Here is a 20651-nt window from a genome sequence, read left to right as displayed (position 1 = left end):
AGTTTCACTTTATCTGTCGTTAAATAGATACACAATTGAAAATGAAAGGTTTAAATGCATTTTTATCTCGAAAACGAGTTACAGTGCAGAAAAGGATTAATTCTTAATTTCAATACGGTATATACAATGAGATATGCTTAATGCAAAACTATTTTTTTTCAATTTGACAATCGTTTTTCAATTTTAATCCCATTCATTTGAGGTTTAATACAAATATAGTTTACTGTATATATGTTTAAATGTACCGAATTGATGTAAAAAATAGTTACCTTGCAGTACAATTAAATTTCTTTTTCTTTTAAGGATGACGTGAAGTGTAAACTAGGGTGCACAGGTATTGTACATGTTGTATTTAGATTGTTGGATAACTTATTTTCTAATTTGATGTCCTATTCATTACTTTTCAAGTACAATTGATTTTCGCACATAAGAACCTCTCAACTATTAACATTTTTAAAGTTATAATCCAAAAAACATAGTTTGATATGACTATTGTATTTATCGAAATACTTAATCATTATTCAAATACTACAACATTTGGTTTTCAACTATTGATCCTCAGAGCTGTACAACTTTGTACCCCCCCTTTTTTTTGACTTTCGAACTTTTATATCTGGGCGTCACTGGTAAATCTTGTGTGGACGAGGCGCGTTTTTGACGTATTAAATTTTAAACCTAATGCCTTTTTTTATCTATTATTCATGTGTTTCTTTGCCATAAACGTTCTCCTATTTATTTGTATTGTAGTCCTGTATTATAATGTTGTCATTTTAATGTTATATTTAACAATGCCATCAAAGTGCGAGGTTTGGCATGCCACTAAACCAGGTTCAATCCACCCTTTTTTCTTTAAAAATGTCCTGTACCAAGTCACGAAAATGGCCATTGTTATATCATAGTTCGTTTCTGTGTGTGTAACATTTTACGTTGTGTTTCCGTTGTGTCGTTTGTTTTCTCCTATATTTGAGTGTGAATTCACATTACTATAAGACGTGTCACAGTACTTTTCTATCCCAAATTCATGTATTTGGTTTGATGTTATATTGGTAATTCTCATCGGACTGTGACTAATGCTTAGTCCGTTGCTGTGTGTGTTACATTTTAATGTTGTGTCGTTGTTATCCTCTAATATTTAATGCGTTTCCCTTTTTATTAGTTTGTTACCCCGATTTTGTTTTTTGTCCATAGATGTATGAGTTTTGAACAGCGGTATACTACTGTTGCCTTTATATAGCATGAAATATGTTTTCTGATGACTAGAAAAATGACATATGTAATTTCGAAGAGTCTTACTTGCATTTTCTAAGTAAAAAATCACAATTTCGTAATTGAAACACTGATAAAGTTTGAATAAACTATGCTTTTAACTCCAGTAAGCAAATTCAACCTTATATGGTAAATGCTATGTTTTTTGCGTAACATTACTGGTCATATAGCTTGTCAAATGTTCGGACACTAAGGTGTCCTTAGCCAACAAAGTTTTAGTGAAATATTCAAAATAAAAATTAATCATGTGGCGTGTAAGACGCTGTAATTCATCAAGTACTATCTAACAAATACCTGGGGCTACTGACTTGGACCAGTGCAAAAATAGTTGGTAATATATAAACAAGACGATGTGATATGTTTGACAATGAGCCAACTTTCCATAAAAGATCAAATGAGATCAACATTAAATTAGCCTTCTTTCAATCTGATAGGGATTGACTTCTCACTGGTGAAGATAAATTAAAAAAATAAGTGAACATTTTCCGTCTCGTATGTTTCTGCCTAGTTTGAAGATAATATATAAAATTGAGAATGGAAATGGGGAATGTGTCAAAGAGACAACAACCCGACCAAATAAAAAACAACAGCAGAAGGTCACCAACAGGTCTTCAATGTAGCGAGAAATTCCCGCACCCGGAGGCGTCCTTCAGCTGGCCCCTAAACAAATATATATACTAGTTCAGTGATAATGAACGCCATACTAATTTCCAAATTGTACACAAGAAACTAAAATTAAAATAATACAAGACTAACAAAGGCCAGAGGCTCCTGACTTGGGACAGGCGCAAAAATGCGGCGGGGTTAAACATGTTTGTGAGATCTCAACCCTCCCCCTATACCTCTAACCAATGTAGAAAAGTAAACGCATAACATTACGCACATTAAAATTCAGTTCAAGAGAAGTCCGAGTCTGATGTCAGAAGATGTAACCAAAGAAAATAAACAAAATGACAATAATACATAAATAACCACAGACTACTAGCAGTTAACTGACATGCCAGCTCCTGACTTCAATTAAACTGACTGAAAGATTATGATACCGTTTTAGAAGTTTGAAAGCAATTATGTGGTACACTTATGTATCCGTTTTCCCTGTTTTATGTGTTTGTATACATTTTGTTCAGTTTCTGAATAATGCTATTTATATCACAGTAGTATGTATATGTTTATCCTTTTGGTATTTTGGTGAGATGCACCTCTGCTAATAATTCAATGTCTGTTTTGTGTTAATAAAACTATAAATATGCAGTATTTTCAACAGAGATGGGTCCGATTACTTTCAATGTAATTGATTAAATTACAATTACTTTGTCATTTGCACGATTAAATTAAATTAATGATTACATCATTTCTGAAAGTGTCTGATTAAATTAATGATTACATTAGCAAAGTAATCATGATTACATCTGATTACAATGAATTAAAAACAAACACATTTTGAATGATATGAATGAATTAACATTTGATACAACTAAAGCACTTTTTAGAAAGGATTTTGTTTTATATATTAGAAAATGATAAATTTAAACTTCATCTGTTTAATAAACCACAAAAGTTCACAACATACATACATGAACATTGTGTCACTGGTTATGACCCATTACACTTTATCAGCATTGATCTCTGAATTATTTTGACTTCAATTGAATATGGCATTATACAGAGTTTGCTGTTTGTCTTCTGACCTCTTTGAGACTTTATATGTATTTCAAGGTGCAGTTTATGGAAGTTAGAATATGGATGAAATTAAGTTACCAGTTAAAAACAAAATACAATTTTAATAGAATTGTTTAATCAAATTGTATACAAAATACAAGTTTTATAAATCATTGCATAGATATTTGTCCAACTTTTAATTTGGGTTGTGCTAATTAGATAAATTTTCACATGTCTGATTAATCTTTTATCATATACATTGTCCTACAGCTATACTCAATTGGTTTCCTACCTGTCAATTCAAAGTTGACAAAAATCACAATATTAACAAAAGATCATGATTCAGGATTAAAGAAAAGTATAATAGTACTTGAATATAACAGTTATTATCAAATATATATATAAAATGTAGAGAGTCTTATAACAACAATCAAATATATATATGTACATCTTTAAATTGTGAATATATGTACAATATCTTTTACTAAGGCCAGTACAATATATTTTACTAATTGTATTATACATGTTATATGTCTCTTCTTAGGCTATAAATGATGACTTCGCAATACTGTAACAGTTCAGTTTTTACTGAAGTATACAAATCAATTAACATGCTTTATAAAGTAAACCAAACTATCTTAACATGTAAATATTTATTAAATAAGAATAACAAAAATGTTCATTTATTGACCATAAACACAGTTTAAGATTTTTTTCATTGTAATCAGAATGTAATCAAAAAGTAATCAGGATTACAGGGTATTTTGAAAAATAATTGATTAAATTAAATTACATGTTATCAGATTTTTGGCTGATTAATGATTACAATGATTACTTGAAAAATTGTAATCAATTACAGCTGATTAACGATTACAATTACAATTACCCCAAGTCTGATTTTCAATACAGTTACTAAAGAAGACTTCATGAGAGCGACACCAACAGACCTACACTTACGTCGCCTGTCGTTATTATACAGTCCATTTGAAGCTAAAGAGATGGCAATACATCTTGGATTGTCGAACATGGAAGTTGAAACCATATTGGAAACTGAAGATCGAAAGACTGCATGCTTTGAAATTTTAAGACAATGTCGAGACAGCATGGTGGTGACATTCAAAGACATCAAAGAGGCAATACAGATAATAGGAAAAACAAGTATCCACATACTGTGCAAGGTACATCTTTTATAATGAATCACAACATGTATAGTAGTGACAGTGTTTGTTTAATCAGTGCACTTTGTTTTAAGTGATTTTATAACAATTTTAGCCTGAAAATATTAGCCTATGAAAAACAAATCCATAAGAAATTCTTATATCGCATATATTACGCATACTGACGGTACCGAAGTCAATATGATAAATATGAATGTAAGTTTAAGATTATAATAGTATGCATCCTATTAAATTCATATTAAGGCTTTCAAATTAGACACAAGTAATCAATTCAATATGATATGAACAGATATCATACTTGATTGATAAATCTGCATAGATGCATTTAGGATATAAAAAAGGGTTTTCTAAAGTAAAACGTTACAGAGACAACAAGCAGAAACAGTATTATTCTTTTAAAAAAATAATCTTAATTCTTTCACCATGAAGGGAAAAAAAAAACGAATTACAACTTTTTGACAAACACGTACAATTTGATATGTAAAATGCCAGAACTAAAGTATAATTTGAAACACATCTTGCTATTAGACAGCATAAAAATTATGTATATATACACATAAAAGTAATTATAAGAATGTGTTTGTCTCTATTCTGACTGTTATGTTTTTTAATTAGTACTAAGCATGTTTATATCACATGCTCCTTCACTGTTTTGAACATCAAACATATGTTGAATTATGTAATGAAAGTTGTGTTAAAGGTATCTTTTTTTATTATTCCAGCTTGTGAAAGGCAAGCCTATTTATTTTGGTAAGTAATGTGAATACAGCATTCTCCCATAAGTTTAATAAACAAAAAGAACACAAAAATACTGAACTGAGAGGAAGATTCAAAACGAAAAGTCCATACATATTAAAAGCGTTAACACATCAAACGAATGGATAAGAACTGCCATATTTCTGACTTAGCAACGGCATTTTTTTATGTCGGAAATGGTTGATAAAACCAGGTTCTATAAAATTGAGAATGGAAATCGGGAATGTGTCAAAGAGACAACAACCCGACCGTAGAAAAAAACAACAGCAGATATCTATAACTAGCTTAACCTTTAACTTTTATGTAACATGGGTGTAGGTATTGAGTTTCCTTATATTAAGAATCAATGTTAAGATACATGTATCCGTGTACTTTATTGCACCTTCATTACATGTACAATGATGTAACAAAGGCATTTTAAAAAGGTTCAATAAACAAGGGGAAATATATTACATTCTACTCAATTGAACATTTGGCAAGCAGTATTGTAAATTTATACAATGTTTTGATAAATGCGAAAAATATAAGATTTTTTAAAAGACGTGATGTTTCGGCACATTCGTTTTTAAGTAATCAGTGATTTCCAATAATAAATAATTATATTTGAAATTACATAATATACATTTAACAAGCTGCTACACAAACAACATTATTAGCTCTGGTCAGTAGTGATCTGACTAATTTGGCCATGGTATCTCTGTTGGTATTTGATTGATGATATAATTTTCAATTTAAGTCTGCTATAGAATCACATGTAATGCATTTGTGTCCTTTGCGTCTATAAGACTTTCAAAATACATGCATCTCGTTTAGAGTGTATTTGGACTTAGAGTTGAAATAACAGTCATGCGTTACAACTATTATACGCATTGCTGTTTCAAAAATAAGACCAGTAGCTTATATTCGTGTTTACATCAATGTTTTTTTATTTTGTCGAAATATTCGAAATATTCTACTAAAATTCTTAACATGTAGCACATATGTTTTTATTTTTCTATCTTTGAACAACACAGACATGGAACCTGAGAAGTGGGATCTGGTACCTACAGCAGAACACATTGACCGATTGGCTCCATTGGTAGGAAAGAAGTCCCTCCCGTTCCTAATAGAGCTTGGAATGGACTTTAATATCTGGGAACAGATCAGCCACAGACAAAATGAAAGAGATTTGGTTAGACTGAACCGGGAGATCTTAGAAGAATGGAGATTCCAGTTTTGTAGGATGCACAATCTGAAACCAACCTTGCGAGAAATCGCACGTGCATTCAGTAACATTGGAAAAAATGTAAAAATCGTTGACAACACATTATCAGATTTATTTTAACTTTTTTTGATTTTGTATTTAGCTTGATTTTCTCTTTAACGCATCTAAAACACGCTTTTCAAAACATTGTATAGAAATCATCTGAGAATGGATAAATTTAGATTAACTGCATGCAGTTTACCGCCATCTTGGATTGTATATAAAAAAACAGTAATCGGTCTAGTCCGTTTTTAATTTTAAGACAGATTTGAAACCAATGTAAGAACATTGAGTGATATATTTCATTTTTTTGTCAACAAATGCCAAATGTTTCTGTTTCTCTAAATCAATTTTCAACTTACCCATTTAAGCGGAGTTAACACAAACAGTAATTATTACATTAGATGTATGTTTCATTATAATACGTTTTTCTGATTGGCCACACTGCAGTCTCGCGTTATTCCTAAACCAACTTCATTTCACAATAAAAATGATAATTCACGATGACACAAGGTCCCACAATAACGTTCATAGGTAAATTAAATAAAAACTTGATAAAAATCGTGTTATCATGGTCCTAGCTAAAAAATATAATTATAAGTATTGCATGCTTTTTTTGTACCTTCATAGGGTTGTAAATGTGTTGACTGTGCACACATACAAAATGTACTTTGGTCAACGCTTTCACAGCCCTAGTATAGTTACAAAAAGACATATTCAACTTTTAAATGAATGAAAGTTAAAGAAAAATGCATTGTTTACTTCTAGTAAGAAAACAAGTTCGGTGGCACCATGTTTTTCTTATTAACTTCTTAACGTATACTATAATTAGTTATCATTGGTACCAATATTATAATTTGATACACCAAACGCGCGTTTCGTTTACATGACAATCATCAGTGATGGTCAGTTCAAAATAGTTTCTATAAAACATTTTGTTCATGTTTTATTTGAAAATTCTTTCACATAGATTTCTTTTATTAACATGATTAAGTAATTTTGGAATTGGCCTTGTTTATCATTTTTTCTGCTTATTTTGTGATATTGTGGTCATCTTGTATACAGACGTAAAGCCTTTTTATTATTTTCTTTACTTTTGAAATACTAATTTACTTATCATCATTGATATATTATATCATATATGCACATTTATTATTAATGACTTAATCAAAATGAACTGTGGCCATTCTCATTTCACTTGTGATGTGTTTTGTCAATCAATGTGTCCTAGACACAATGAGAGAGTGTAAGGTATGCGTTTATTATGATCCTAAACGCGTCTTTATATAAAGTTCAAAAGAAAACGCACATTGTCGATGTTAACACATAAAAAGACGTCCATGTAAACGTGACGCAAAAAAGCAATGAGCATGCAGGTAACTCAGATTTTAGACGGAATTACAACCAACACTTTCGTATAATTTTTAAGGTATTTTTGTGCTATACTTTTTGTGTTCTTTGCATCCTTACATCCACAAAGTAACTTTATATTAGAATACTAAAACAAGCTGTGAAACATAAATACAAGACATCCGTATTTGTCTTTGATGGTCTTGTTTTTTGGGGGTTTGTGTTGCTTATTATTAGAACAATGGAATATTTAAATGATAGAAAAAATAATTCAGCAATGTAAATGTATATGCATATTGAGATGTTTTTATTGCAAAGGAATATATAATGTTGTGTAAAATTTAGTTTTTTTTATATTTTGCTTTGTATTTTGTTAGTTAATTTGTCAATTATTTGTTCTCATGTAGTAGCTCTTGTTTTCATTATTGAGTGTTACATCCGTATATCTATTATATGATCTTCTTATCAATAAGCTCTAATTTTGTTACGGAAATATATGGTACCAAGCAGCAAACAATCCAAGTATCTTTGTTTTGGAGTTACATATGTATATACCTCTTTCTGGAATATTTCAATACTGGCAAAAGTTCTAAACGAAAGATAGATTACTGGTCTCAAGCTTGTGACAATAATCTTTGCGCCTGTCCCAAGTCAGGAGCCTCTGGCCTTTGTTAGTGATGTATTATTTTAACTTTTTGTTTCTTGTGTACAATTTGGAGTTTAGTATGGCGTTCATTATCACTGAATTAGTATATATTTGTTTAGGGGCCAGCTGAAGGACGCCTCCGTGTGTGGGATTTTCTCGTTACATTGAAGACCTGTTGGTGGCCTTCTGCTGTTGTCTGCTCTGTGGTCGGGTTGTTGTCTCTTTGGCACATTCCCCATTTCCATTCTCAATTGTAATGTTCAAATATTATATCATAAATAGTTGAAAATAACAAATCAAGGTCACAATACTTAAAGATTATCCAACGTTTTCACCTGGCAAACAACATATCATTATATCCCTATGTTCAAAGACTCATAACTCCTAGAAGAGTCGTCTAGTCCAAAACCTATTTCAGGATATTCACATTTACAAACTACTTAATATCTGCAAGTCTCGTGAAACTCTTGTGTGTCGTTTCCGATGAGTGGCGATGATTAGCTGTTGCAGTAGTATGTTTAGGCCAATCAATATATGGGCATAACTGAAAAATGAAATTAATGAAACAGATATGATCATCTAAAATGTATTTCATAAAGTGATGATAAAGGAACAGAGTTTCGTGGTGATATGAAACAAACTAAGGGAAATTATCCTTGTAATTCTCCTTTTGTAGATTTGACGGGATAATAGTTATCAAAGATAACAGTCTGATAATTTGATACGTTAGACGCGAATTTGGTCTTCATTAGACTCTTTATGCTTTAGTGACGCTCATATCAAAATAGTTAGAAAGCCAAACAAAATATAAAGTTTTAGAGTAATCACTTTAAGCATATTGCTTTAATTACTTTCATTGTTAACACATTAATTGGTCGGCTAAGAAAATTATCATAACTAACACAAAAGACAAAGCGTAAACATAGAAAACATTATGACAAAAACAAACAGAAAAACGAAAAGACAAACAACTGTTAATATGTTATAAGAACATATGACTTTTCAAATCTGACTTTTTGTTTACTAGTGCTAGTAGAAATGGCCCTTGTGTTTCTGCTATTTCACCATGACTGATAAGCGTCAGTACCTAGGTGATGATAAGCGTCCGTAGCTGAGTGATGATACAGAGAGAAAAGATAAACAAGATTGTGAATACGACATTTGAATTATATATTTTACCTCATCTGTTGCAAGCTAATCAGTGCAGTTAACCAAGTTAAGATGCCATGACAATATCATAATTTTTGATTTACATTTTTTATATTTAAAATTGAAAAACACATTTTTAAACATCATATCATAATACAGCAAATTGTGTCATTGTGCCATTGCAGAAATTTAGTAGCTGGATAGCGTAAATTCTATTAATAATTAAATGAATGTTAATCAATTCATCGAATAGTACTTGTATTATCATTGTGTAACAGACCTCAGAGGCGGATCAAGGGGGTGGTTCCGGGTGTTGGAACTCACCTTTTTTGGACGATCAATGCATTTGAGTGGGGACATGTTGTTTGACCCCCCCCCCCTTCTTTTGTCCTGGGTTAGGATCACCCTTTCAAAATGACAAGATCAACCCCTGGACCTCATGATAAGGTTTTTGTATATTTGTTTAGACAGTTGTGTGCCTTTTTTTTTATTTATTCTGTCGAAATATAAAGAACTATAACTCATTGCCTGTAATATTATATTATTTGACTTATTATATCAATATAGCTTGATAGATATCATATATATCCATTTGCTTTATAATAAAAACTTAAAAAAATAAATATTGGTGTTTCTTTGATTTCTGGCTGGTGGGTATTTATGATTTCTTAAATAAAGGATGGCCGCCCAACAGTGATAAATAGACAAAGCCAATAAAAAAAAGGAAAATGGAGATACATTTGGTTTTCCCTTAAGATGATATTATTACATCACAATCTCTTTGGCTTGTTGTGATGTTTTATGGTTGTTCTCATATTGAGGTATATCTATCCTAACATTAGCATTTATGCAATAATGGTTATTGAAGGAGCAATGCTTGGCTGACATATCCTGTCTTGAATTGAGAACAAATCATTTCATGATGATTCATGGACCACCCTTTAATGAGTATATATGTTTTGTTATAGTTTTTGAAGATGATAAATAAACGGGATTATCTTAAATAATTACGAGCAATAATGTAGTGCCAATAAAAGCTCTAAACAGAAATAACAAAAACAGTAAAAAGTTAAATCACAAAAATATATTTTTTGTTGCCCCTAAATTGGTAATCTTAAGAATCGTTTGCAGTTTTTCGTTATCATTTTGAATATTATAATAGATAAAGATACAATGTAAACAGCAAATATTTAGCAAAATAAGAATTACAAATAAATCAAAATGATCAAAATGTCAATTGATCCCTCCAGGAGTCATTGGCCTTTAAAATCATTTTTTCACAATTTTTCGTAAATTATTGTAATCTTTTTCAAAAATCTTTTCCTCTGAAACTACTGTACCAAGTTAATTATACATAGAGATAACTGTAAACAGCAAGAATGTCTAGTAAAGTAAGTTGTACAAACAAGTCACCATCAATAAAACAGAAAGTTGTGTCGTGAATTCGACTCTGTAATGCTGTAGAGTGTTTATTATGCACTGCAGCACATAGAACAAGGTGAGCGACACATGCTCTTTTGGAGCCTTTACTCTGTATACCAGTATAATTGGAGTATGCACTGCAGCACATCGAACACGGTGAGCAACACAGACTTTTTAGAACCTCTACTCTATATATCAGTATAGTCGTCTGATAAGTTAGTCGATTGAGTCATAAAAATCTGATCGCGTTATTTTGATCGATTTTTACCATGGCTGGTAATACATGCAAAGCAAAAAACACCAACACAACCAGTATTCCTGCTGTTTATACACCGACACAACCAGTATTCCTGCTGATGATACACCGACACAACCAGTATTTCTGCTGATGATATACCGATACCACCAGTATTCCTGCTGTTTATACACCGACACAACCAGTATTCCTGCTGATGATACACCGACACAACCAGTATTTCTGCTGATGATATACCCACACAACCAGTATTCCTGCTGATGATATTTCCCAACGACACAACCAGTATTCCAGCTGATGATATAAACACCGACACAACCAGTATTCCTGCTGATGATAGAAATACCGACACAACCAGTATTCCTGCTGATGATAGAAATACCGACACAACCAGTATTCCTGCTGATGATAGAAATACCGACTCAACCAGTATTCCTGCTGATGATACACCGACACAATCAGTATTCCTGCTGATGATACACCGACACAATCAGTATTCCTGCTGATGATACAGCGACACAATCAGTATTCCTGCTGATGATTAACCGACACAATCAGTATTCTTGCTGATGATATGCCGACACATACAGTATTCTTGCTGATGGTACATGCATAGCAAGAAACACCGACACAACCAGTATTCCTGCTGATGATACATGCATAGCAAGAAACACCGACACAACCAGTATTCCTGTTGATGATTAACCGACACAATCAGTATTCTTGCTGATGATATGCCGACACAACCAGTATTCCTGCTGATGATACATGCATAGCAAGAAACACCGACACAACCAGTATTCCTGTTGATGATTAACCGACACAATCAGTATTCTTGCTGATGATACACCGACACAATCAGTATTCCTGCTGATGATACACCGACACAACCAGTATTCCTGCTGATGATACATGCATAGTAAGAAACACCGACACAACCAGTATTCCTGCTGATGATACATGCATAGTAAGAAACACCGACACAACCAGTATTCCTGCTGATGATACATGCATAGTAAGAAACACCGACACAACCAGTATTCCTGCTGATGATACATGCATAGTAAGAAACACCGACACAACCAGTATTCCTGCTGATGATACATGCATAGTAAGAAACACCGACACAACCAGTATTCCTGCTGATGATACATGCATAGTAAGAAACACCGACACAACCAGTATTCCTGCTGATGATACATGCATAGTAAGAAACACCGACACAACCAGTATTCCTTCTGATGATACATGCATAGTAAGAAACACCGACACAACCAGTATTCCTGTTGATGATATTTACCTGTTTGTTAATTAAAAGAACGGACCTTGAATGGTCTCTCCCTAATCCATAAACCAAATACTAACTTTCGTAAAAAGTCGAATAACAAAAATTCTAAACTGAAACTCACTTATCAATTAACAAAGGCAAAAGATCCAACACATCAAACGAATAAAAAACAAATGTCATGTTGATGCCTTCATACAGGCATTTCATTTTTTGAAACACATTTGATTTAATAGATATTATCACCTTTACTTCGTTTGGAAGTACGAAAATTTCAGGTTTTATAAATCTAGATTTTTATAAGTTATAAGGTTAGTTTGTCGTTCACATGTCCCTTTGAGATCTTCAACCATTTTTATTTTTAAGAAAGAATACAAAATCAAAGATAAATATAACATCTTGAAAATCAGAAAATATCCAAAGCAATACAATAATTGTTTTATTACAATAATAGTAGTACGTTCAATTTGAGATTTCTATTTAGATATAAGAAGATGTGGTATGAGTGCAAATGAAACAACTCTCTATCCAAGTCACAAGTTAAAGAACAGCCTTCAACACGGAGCCTTGTTAAGCTGGTCCGCGGTTGACTACTACACTTTGTATATAGACTGCCGGTGAGATCCGATTGATTGTACAATCTGATTAGTCGTCCAATCAAATTACTTGTATTATACCGTACATCACATTGTAAACATGAAGTTTTATTTAATGCAACAATCCATGAAATGTTATCGCAAATCAGAAGGAATATACCTTTTCCTCCCAGCAATTTTATGAGACAATTTTTTTTACAGGTTGAAATGTATTGTCGAAACCATAACGATCAGTTCAAAAGTTTCCATTTTGTATGACGTCACGTTTATGTACCAATATCATTCATAAGTTTAGCGGAATTTATGTTATGTCTAATTGATACGTTTTTCGATAGTTTTTCCTTTTAGTAATTAATATATTATTTGAATTTAGAATAGGAATTTATTTTAAGCATTAATTAAATAAATGCTTTTCTATGCATAGGGACACACTGTTCTGTTTGTTAACATGTTCTGATATTGTACGTTGCTATGTAACAAAGTAACGTTCAATCTCGTTTAAATCTGCAGGATAAATTTTTGCCCTACAATATTAGGCCTTACCGGTTATTCGAGTGTAGCGTAATACAAGCGTATTCCAGTTAAGGAGCCTTGTATGTTTCGATTTGAACAGTAGCCAGTAGTTTTTGACTGCCACATAATATTATTTTATAAAAAAAGTAACTATTTTCAGATTTAGCAACACAAACAGAAACGAACTATAAGATACCAACTGCCATTTTGACTTGGTACAGGACATGTAAAGAAAAACTTATGCGTTAAACCTGGTTTTGTAGCTAGCCAAACCTCGCGCTTTTATGGCAATGTTAAATATTAATAAAGGCAACCGTAGTATACCGCTGTTCGAAATTCATAAATCGATAGAGAAAAAACAAATCCGGTTTACAAACTAATTTTAAATATAACACTAAAATGACAACTTTACATGACAGGACTACAGTACAAATAAATGCAAGAACTTAAGGACAAAGAAATAAACAAATACACAAAATCCGCTGATATAACATCAAAACCAAATACATGAATTCGGGATAGAAAAGTACCGTGACACGTCTTATAGTAACGTGAATTCACACTCAAATATAAGAGAAAACAAACGACACAACGGAAACACAACGTCACAGTAGACCAGACGTTATCATGACGTCCATTATCACTGAACTGGTATACATTTTTGCGTAGGGTCGACAAGCTGAAGGACACCTCAGGGTGTGGGTTTTTCCCGCTGCATTAAAGACCCATAGGTTCCCATCGGCTGTTGTCTGCGTTATGGTCGGGCTGTTTTCTCTTGAGCGCATTCCCCGTTTCCATTCTCAGTTTTATTATAATTATAAAAGTAATTCCTCAAACATTTTGGCAAAAGATAAATACACACATATATAATAGTTGTTTAATCAGGAGGAAAGACTTTGACAGAGGTACAATTAATAAGTCTTCAGAATTTCTCAAGATCAATACAATTTCGGGTTGAATATACTTGTTCGAATTTTATAACATTTACATCAGATTTACAATATTGTGGTAAATTATTGTTTCTATCATCTTTGAAATATTTACATGGTATAATATAATGGTATTCGTCACCGATCTGAACTTAGCCGCAAAGGTGGAACATTTTATCAGATATTGGTATAATGTGCAACCTTCCACTGTCTGGTGTTCTCCATCAATTGTTTTACAACTGTCATTTTGGATCTCTTTAATGCAGTACTGATTTGTTAATTAATGTACGCTAATTCATGTATAGCAAAACTTAGTCAAAAAGAAAAAAAAACAAAATACATCAGAGGAATTCAAACTGACAACCCAATGGCTAGAAAGAGAAAGACAAACAGACAAACAATAGTTCACAAAACATAACAAAGAAAACTAAACACTGAGCAGCACAAAACCCATAAAAACAGAGCGATCTCAGATGCTTATCAGATCTTGCTCAAACTGTGGCACCCGTCGTGTTAACATAGATGATGCTAAAACCGCGAGTTGTTTTATTGCTGTGTTTTCAATATAATTCATATCATGTTCTAATTACAATTATTATTATTGTTATCATCAGCTATATACATCATAATTCCTTCTACTGTCTTTTGTATTTGACAAATAGCTCAGAAAATATTTTATGTAGGACTGTTTGTGTTTGCTTTCCACCGTAACAAAATAACAATTATAATACTCGGCATATATTTTATTGGTGTTCATCGAAACCTAAGTTATGTTAATGGTTTGCCTCTATTCAACATTACTTCTTTTTCCACTGGCATTTTAAATGTGCTGTACTCTATTCCAGTTTGTTTTTAATTAGAGCCGTGGTGTAATGGTTAGCGCATCGGACTACTAACACAAAGGTTCCAGGTTCGATCCTAGTTCCGGTAAGAAAATTTTAGGGACCATAATACAGACCACTAAGTGAAGTTGTGCACTGGAAAGGAATAGGTAAAAATGGCTTCTGTGACCATGGAAACTGAGAAAGTATATAAAAAATTAAATTCTAAATCTTTTATTATAAGAGCCAACCTAATGAAAGTTTATACAAATGTTGGAAGTAGTGCCCTGAGCTACTAACAGTACTTAGCAATTGAAATATGGCTGCCATTGCCATGGACACTGAAGAAAATGTAAACATTGGGAAAAAACATCAAAGCAGCATTTTTTTAAGGAATATAAGATAAAACTCAAAGAAAATTCATGAATATGTGACATGGCATAACTCAATGTTGAAACTGTTATTGGAATTTTCGAAATTGACACTGTTACCACGGAAACAGCAAAAATATCAAAAATTTTAAAATGCTCAAAACTTATTGAAATTTGATTTAAATTTAAACAGGCAAGTAACGATTGGACTTTTGAACTTGGAATTTCCAAAAATGGCCGCCGTTGCCATGAAAACTTCAAAAATGTGAAACATTGAAAAATATCCCAAACTTCAGAAAATTTACAGGCAGATAGGTTGAGATGTTATTTTGTGTTTTGACTGTTTAAAACTTCTCAAAATGGTTGAAGTTTAGTGACAATGTGGTTTGGGTGCCATCTGCTATTGCTTGCAATCGCAAATCTAGTAATCTTTCTTATTGTTCCACAGTTTTTTGTCCAAAATATTTCTCGGAATTGTATGAACCAATGATGATTGAACTTTACCGTAATGTTAACCCCCATGTATAAATGTGTAATCGGGGTTTTGCATTTCCAAGATGGCTGCCATTGTCATTGAAACAGATAGAATGTGAAAATGCTTTAAATTTGTTTTGATGCATATCATATTATTTTCATTCAATATACACAGATTTCAAAATGGCTGTCGTTAAGTGGCAATTGGTAGACCAGGTGACATCCGCTATTGCTCACAATGACAATTCTAATTAAGTTTGCTCTCCTCCTAAATATATGTGAAATATTTGCCACTTGACAGTAAACAAAATCAAGATCAACTCATATATGAAATAATTCATAAAACTAAATAAATTATGTTTAATTGATAAAATCTCCCTCAAAATACCTTTACTGAACCGTTTACATCAACACACTACGCTTTATACATTTATCAACTGGCTTTGTTCTGTAATAGTTTTCTTACAATCTTGTCCAGTCCAACATAACTAAGATTATTTATATCCCTACTACTAACACGTGGTTGTAACACGTAAAACAACACGGCTAATACACCTCCCATGAATATTATAAACTCCATCCGGGTGAACATCTCATGACTCGTGGACGATATATCTGAAATTAGAATATTAAATATGTATATTAAAGTTTCTCTTATTCTGCATCAGTTTATCCCTATCTGAACCCATTGTATATTAAAAAAATATCAAGGTGTTGTTCGTCTGATCTCAGTTCTTCATTGCATGGTCAACATCCGACTATGACGTCGAGTTTTCTTGCTTTCCTCTGAATTTCCTATTGTGACGGCATGAAAAAAGGCGACCATGCCTATTGACGTCACATAGAAAGAACAGATCTATCGAAAAGTAGGAATAAGTTTGCTTGCATATTGTTAGAAAATCATTTGAGAAACAGATTCCACCACAAAACCTCGTGAAATCCGATATTTATCCAATCTCGACAGTTAAATTTTAAATATGTAAAACGCTCGGCGAGATTCGTGTTTTAAATTTAAAAATATAACTGTCTCGAATGGATAAATATCGTTCACATTCGATGCAGTGGTAGAATCTATGAGTGCATTTCTTTCTAACACTAACGATGCAAATGGCTGAGCGCGCATTACTTTCAAACATACGTTTGCAAAGTTAACATAAACTTTGACAAACTATGCACAAGCTAAAAATGCGTCTACAGTTTGTCGTTTGTTAGTACAAACGCTTCATTTATTTCTAACTTCAACCTGATTAAACGATGTATCTGTTTCTACGTATGTAAAAAGTATGTTTACCAACAACATGTGCATGCATTATTGAAAGTTCAAACAGGGTCAGTAAAGACTTATTAAACGATGTATTTGTTTCTAATTTTGTAGCGTTTAGAAAACAACTAAAAACGAGACACAACATTTACAAAATTTTGGTTAGAAAGAAATGCACTCTATATATATATTTTGATCATTTCTTTCTAACATACGTTTGCAAAGTTTACATAAACTTTGACAAACTATGCAAACACTAAAAATGCGTCTACAGTTTGTCGTTCGTCGTTTGTTAGAACAAACGCTATATTTGTTTCTAAATTCAACCGGATTAAACGAGGTATTTGCTAATACGTTTGTCAATCGTCTGTTTACCAACAAGATGTGCATGCATTATTGAAAGTTCAAACAGGGTTAGTAAAAAAAGATTTCTACTTTTGTAGCGTTTAGAAAACAACAACAAACGCCACACAACGATTTCAAAATTTTGGTTAAAAAAAAATGCACCCACGGATACGATATATCTAAAATTAGAACATAAAATATTTATACTCTAGGTATATTTAGGCATGGCATGGAGGATAAGTTCGTGAGGTTCTACGAATTAGCGAAAACAGTTAAACCAATGTCAATTACATATTTTGAGATCACCCCTAGTTTTGGTGGAGTTCATGTTTCTAAGTCTTCAATTTTTCTATGTTATGTTGTGTGTACTTTTGTTTATCTTTTCTTTTAAGCCATGGCGTTGTCAGTTTATTTTGTTCTATGATAAAATTGATTATGGAAATGGGGAATATATATGTCAAAGAAACAACAACCCGACCAAAGAGCAGACAAAATTTTGCCAATAAAAACAAAATAATATGACTGCATGTGCTCTTCAAGGACCACGGAACATTATAAAAGCCAAAGAAAAACAAAAATACACAATGTTTGATTTTAGTCACAATTTATTTGGCAACACTCCTAGGATGTTTTGGTTCTCAATACTCTTCGACTTCGTACTGTATTTAGGCTTTTTCAACTTCTTTTTATTCAAGCGTCACTGGTGAGTATTTTGTAAACAAAACGCGCGTCTGATGCAAATACAGAATTTCAATCCTGGTATCTATAATAAGTTTATTTTCAATGATATAACATAACTTTAATAACTAGAGGCTCTTTATAGAGCCTGTGTCGCTCACCTTGGTCTATGTGAATATTAAACAAAGGACACAGATGGATTCAAGACAAAATTGTGGTTTGGTGATGGTGATGTGTTTGTAGATCTTACTTTACTGAACAATCTTGCTGCTTACAATTATCTCTATCTATAATGAACTTGGCCCAGTAGTTACAGTGGAAAATGTTAGTAAAATTTTACAAATTTTGTGAAAATTGTTAAAGAATGACTAAATAAAGGGCAATAACTCCTTAGGGGGTCAATTGACCATTTTGGTCATGTTGACTTCTTTTTAGGTCTTACTTTGCTGTACATTATGGCTGTTTACAGTTTATCTCTATCTATAATAATATTCAAGATAATAACCAAAAACAGCAAAATGTCCTTAAAATTACCAATTCAGGGGCATGAACCCAACAAAAGGTTGTCCGATTGGTCTGAAAATTTCAGGGCAGATAGATCTTGACCTGATTAACAATTTTACACCATGTCAGATTTGCTCTAAATGCTTTGGTTTTTGAGTTATAAGCCAAAAACTGCATTTTACCCCTATGTTCTATTTTTAGCCATGGCGGCCATCTTGGTTGGTAGGCTGAGTCATCGGACACATTTTTTAAACTATATACCCAAAAGATGATTGTGGTCAAGTTTGGATTAATTTGGCCCAGTACGTAGTTGCAGAGGAGAAGATTTTTGTAAAAGATTACTACGAAAAATGGTTAAAAATTGACTATAAAGGGCAATAACTCCTAAAGGGGTCAACTGACCATTTCGGTCATGTTGACTTATTTGTAAATCTTACTTTGCTGAACATTATTGCTGTTTACAGTTATCTCTATCTATAATAATGTTCAAGATAATAACCAAAAACAGCCAAATTTCCTTAAAATTACCAATTCAGGGGCAGCAACCCAACAAAAGGTTGTCCAATTCATCTGAAAATTTCAGGGCAGTTAGATCTTGACCTGATAAACAAATTTACCTCAGTCAGATTTGCTCTAAATGCTTTGGTTTTTGAGTTATAAGCCAAAAACTGCATTTTATCCCTATCTTCTATTTTTAGACGTGGCGGCCATCTTGGTTAGTTGGCTGGGTCACCGGATACAATTTTTAAACTAGATACCCCAATAATGATTGTGGCCAAGTTTGGTTTAATTTGGCCCAGTAGTTTCAGAGGAGAAGATTTTTGTAAAAGTTAACGACGCAGGACGACGACGGACGACGACGGACGCCGGACGCAAAGTGATGGGAAAAGCTCACTTGGCCCTTCGGGCCAGGTGAGCTAATAAGAATTGCAAGCTTAACTTTTTTATGTAATTGTCAATGTAAAAAGTAAAATCACAAAAATACTGAACTCCGAGGAAAATTGAAAACGGAAAGTCCCTAATCAAATGACAAAATCAAAAACTCAAACACATAAAACGAATGGATAACAACTGTCATATTACTGACTTGATATAGATGTAGAAAATGGTGGATTGAACTTGGTTTTATAACTTCCTAAACCTCTCACTTGTATGACAGTCGTTATTATATATTCACTGATAATATTCTCTAAGGCCGAATGGCGATAATAAGAATGACAAATTAAGAAGCAGCCTGTTCATTTGTATTCCATATGAATAATGGTACAAATGATATATGGGGTTTACATAAATCATATCAGACTGATACCAAAGGGAAGTAACTCAAAGAAAGTAAAAGGAAATGTGTTGATCGTGTTTTCCTATCAACGGTGACAAACCTGAATTGTAGTTCTCTAAATGTTGCGTACTGTGCTTTATAAAGATTTTTTAGTTTTTTGGGTTGTAGCTGAAAATTGAAAAAACCAAAAAATTCAATAAACAAGCATACAAAAACTAGCAAGAATACAACATTTGAATAGTTTTGTTTCTAAATTCTGCAGCATCAATAATTTGTGGTTTTTTTTTTTGTATATTATAGACGTTAGCAAACGATTTCTTGGAATTTTAATTTACATCGAAATATTTTCGATTTTTTTATCTTGGCAGGACAATCAATTTGAAACTAAAAGTTTTTTAAAAATTTGTATTGTGGCAGTACAAGTGCCGTTTATTACCTATAAATGGTGCTTTGGAATCGTCGTGTTGCTTCTGCACGTGCCAGATATATGTAGCAATCAAAACACAAGTACCGAATAAAACAGGAAGAATGTTTATAGATTCACTTTCTAGTATTTGATGCAATAGGTATCCCATCATAAGATACGCGGATGTCTCTAAAACTGTTTTTGTACACATCACGTGATTATATAATAAGTATAACACTGTCACAGAAGCTAAACCAGACATAG

At 32.5% G+C, this 20651-nt stretch overlaps 1 protein-coding gene and 1 long non-coding RNA gene across 2 annotated transcripts in view; one reads left to right on the top strand and one right to left on the bottom strand.

Annotated features, from left to right (window-relative positions):
* The window catches only part of LOC139503366 (uncharacterized), an 81800-nt gene extending 73104 nt beyond the window's left edge, over window positions 1-8696 (top strand). The window contains exons 19-22 of the mRNA XM_071293137.1: window positions 304-334; window positions 3835-4103; window positions 4826-4853; window positions 5873-8696. Of these exons, the coding sequence (XP_071149238.1) occupies window positions 304-334; window positions 3835-4103; window positions 4826-4853; window positions 5873-6183 (639 nt within the window). The 3' untranslated portion in view covers window positions 6184-8696. The remainder of the gene's footprint in view (window positions 1-303; window positions 335-3834; window positions 4104-4825; window positions 4854-5872) is intronic.
* Window positions 8697-16025: 7329 nt separating this feature from the next.
* LOC139503127 (uncharacterized) lies at window positions 16026-20651 on the bottom strand. The gene is made up of 2 exons (XR_011659035.1): window positions 20418-20651; window positions 16026-16529 (listed from the first exon to the last, which is right to left on the bottom strand). It is a non-coding gene; the product is annotated as an uncharacterized lncRNA (long non-coding RNA).

Source organism: Mytilus edulis, chromosome 14 (assembly GCF_963676685.1).
Source record: "Mytilus edulis chromosome 14, xbMytEdul2.2, whole genome shotgun sequence".
In the NCBI taxonomy this organism is placed as follows: Eukaryota; Metazoa; Mollusca; class Bivalvia; order Mytilida; family Mytilidae; genus Mytilus; species Mytilus edulis.
The sequence above is the reverse complement of the archived record's forward strand: the minus strand, read 5'-3'. Positions and strand labels throughout refer to the sequence as shown.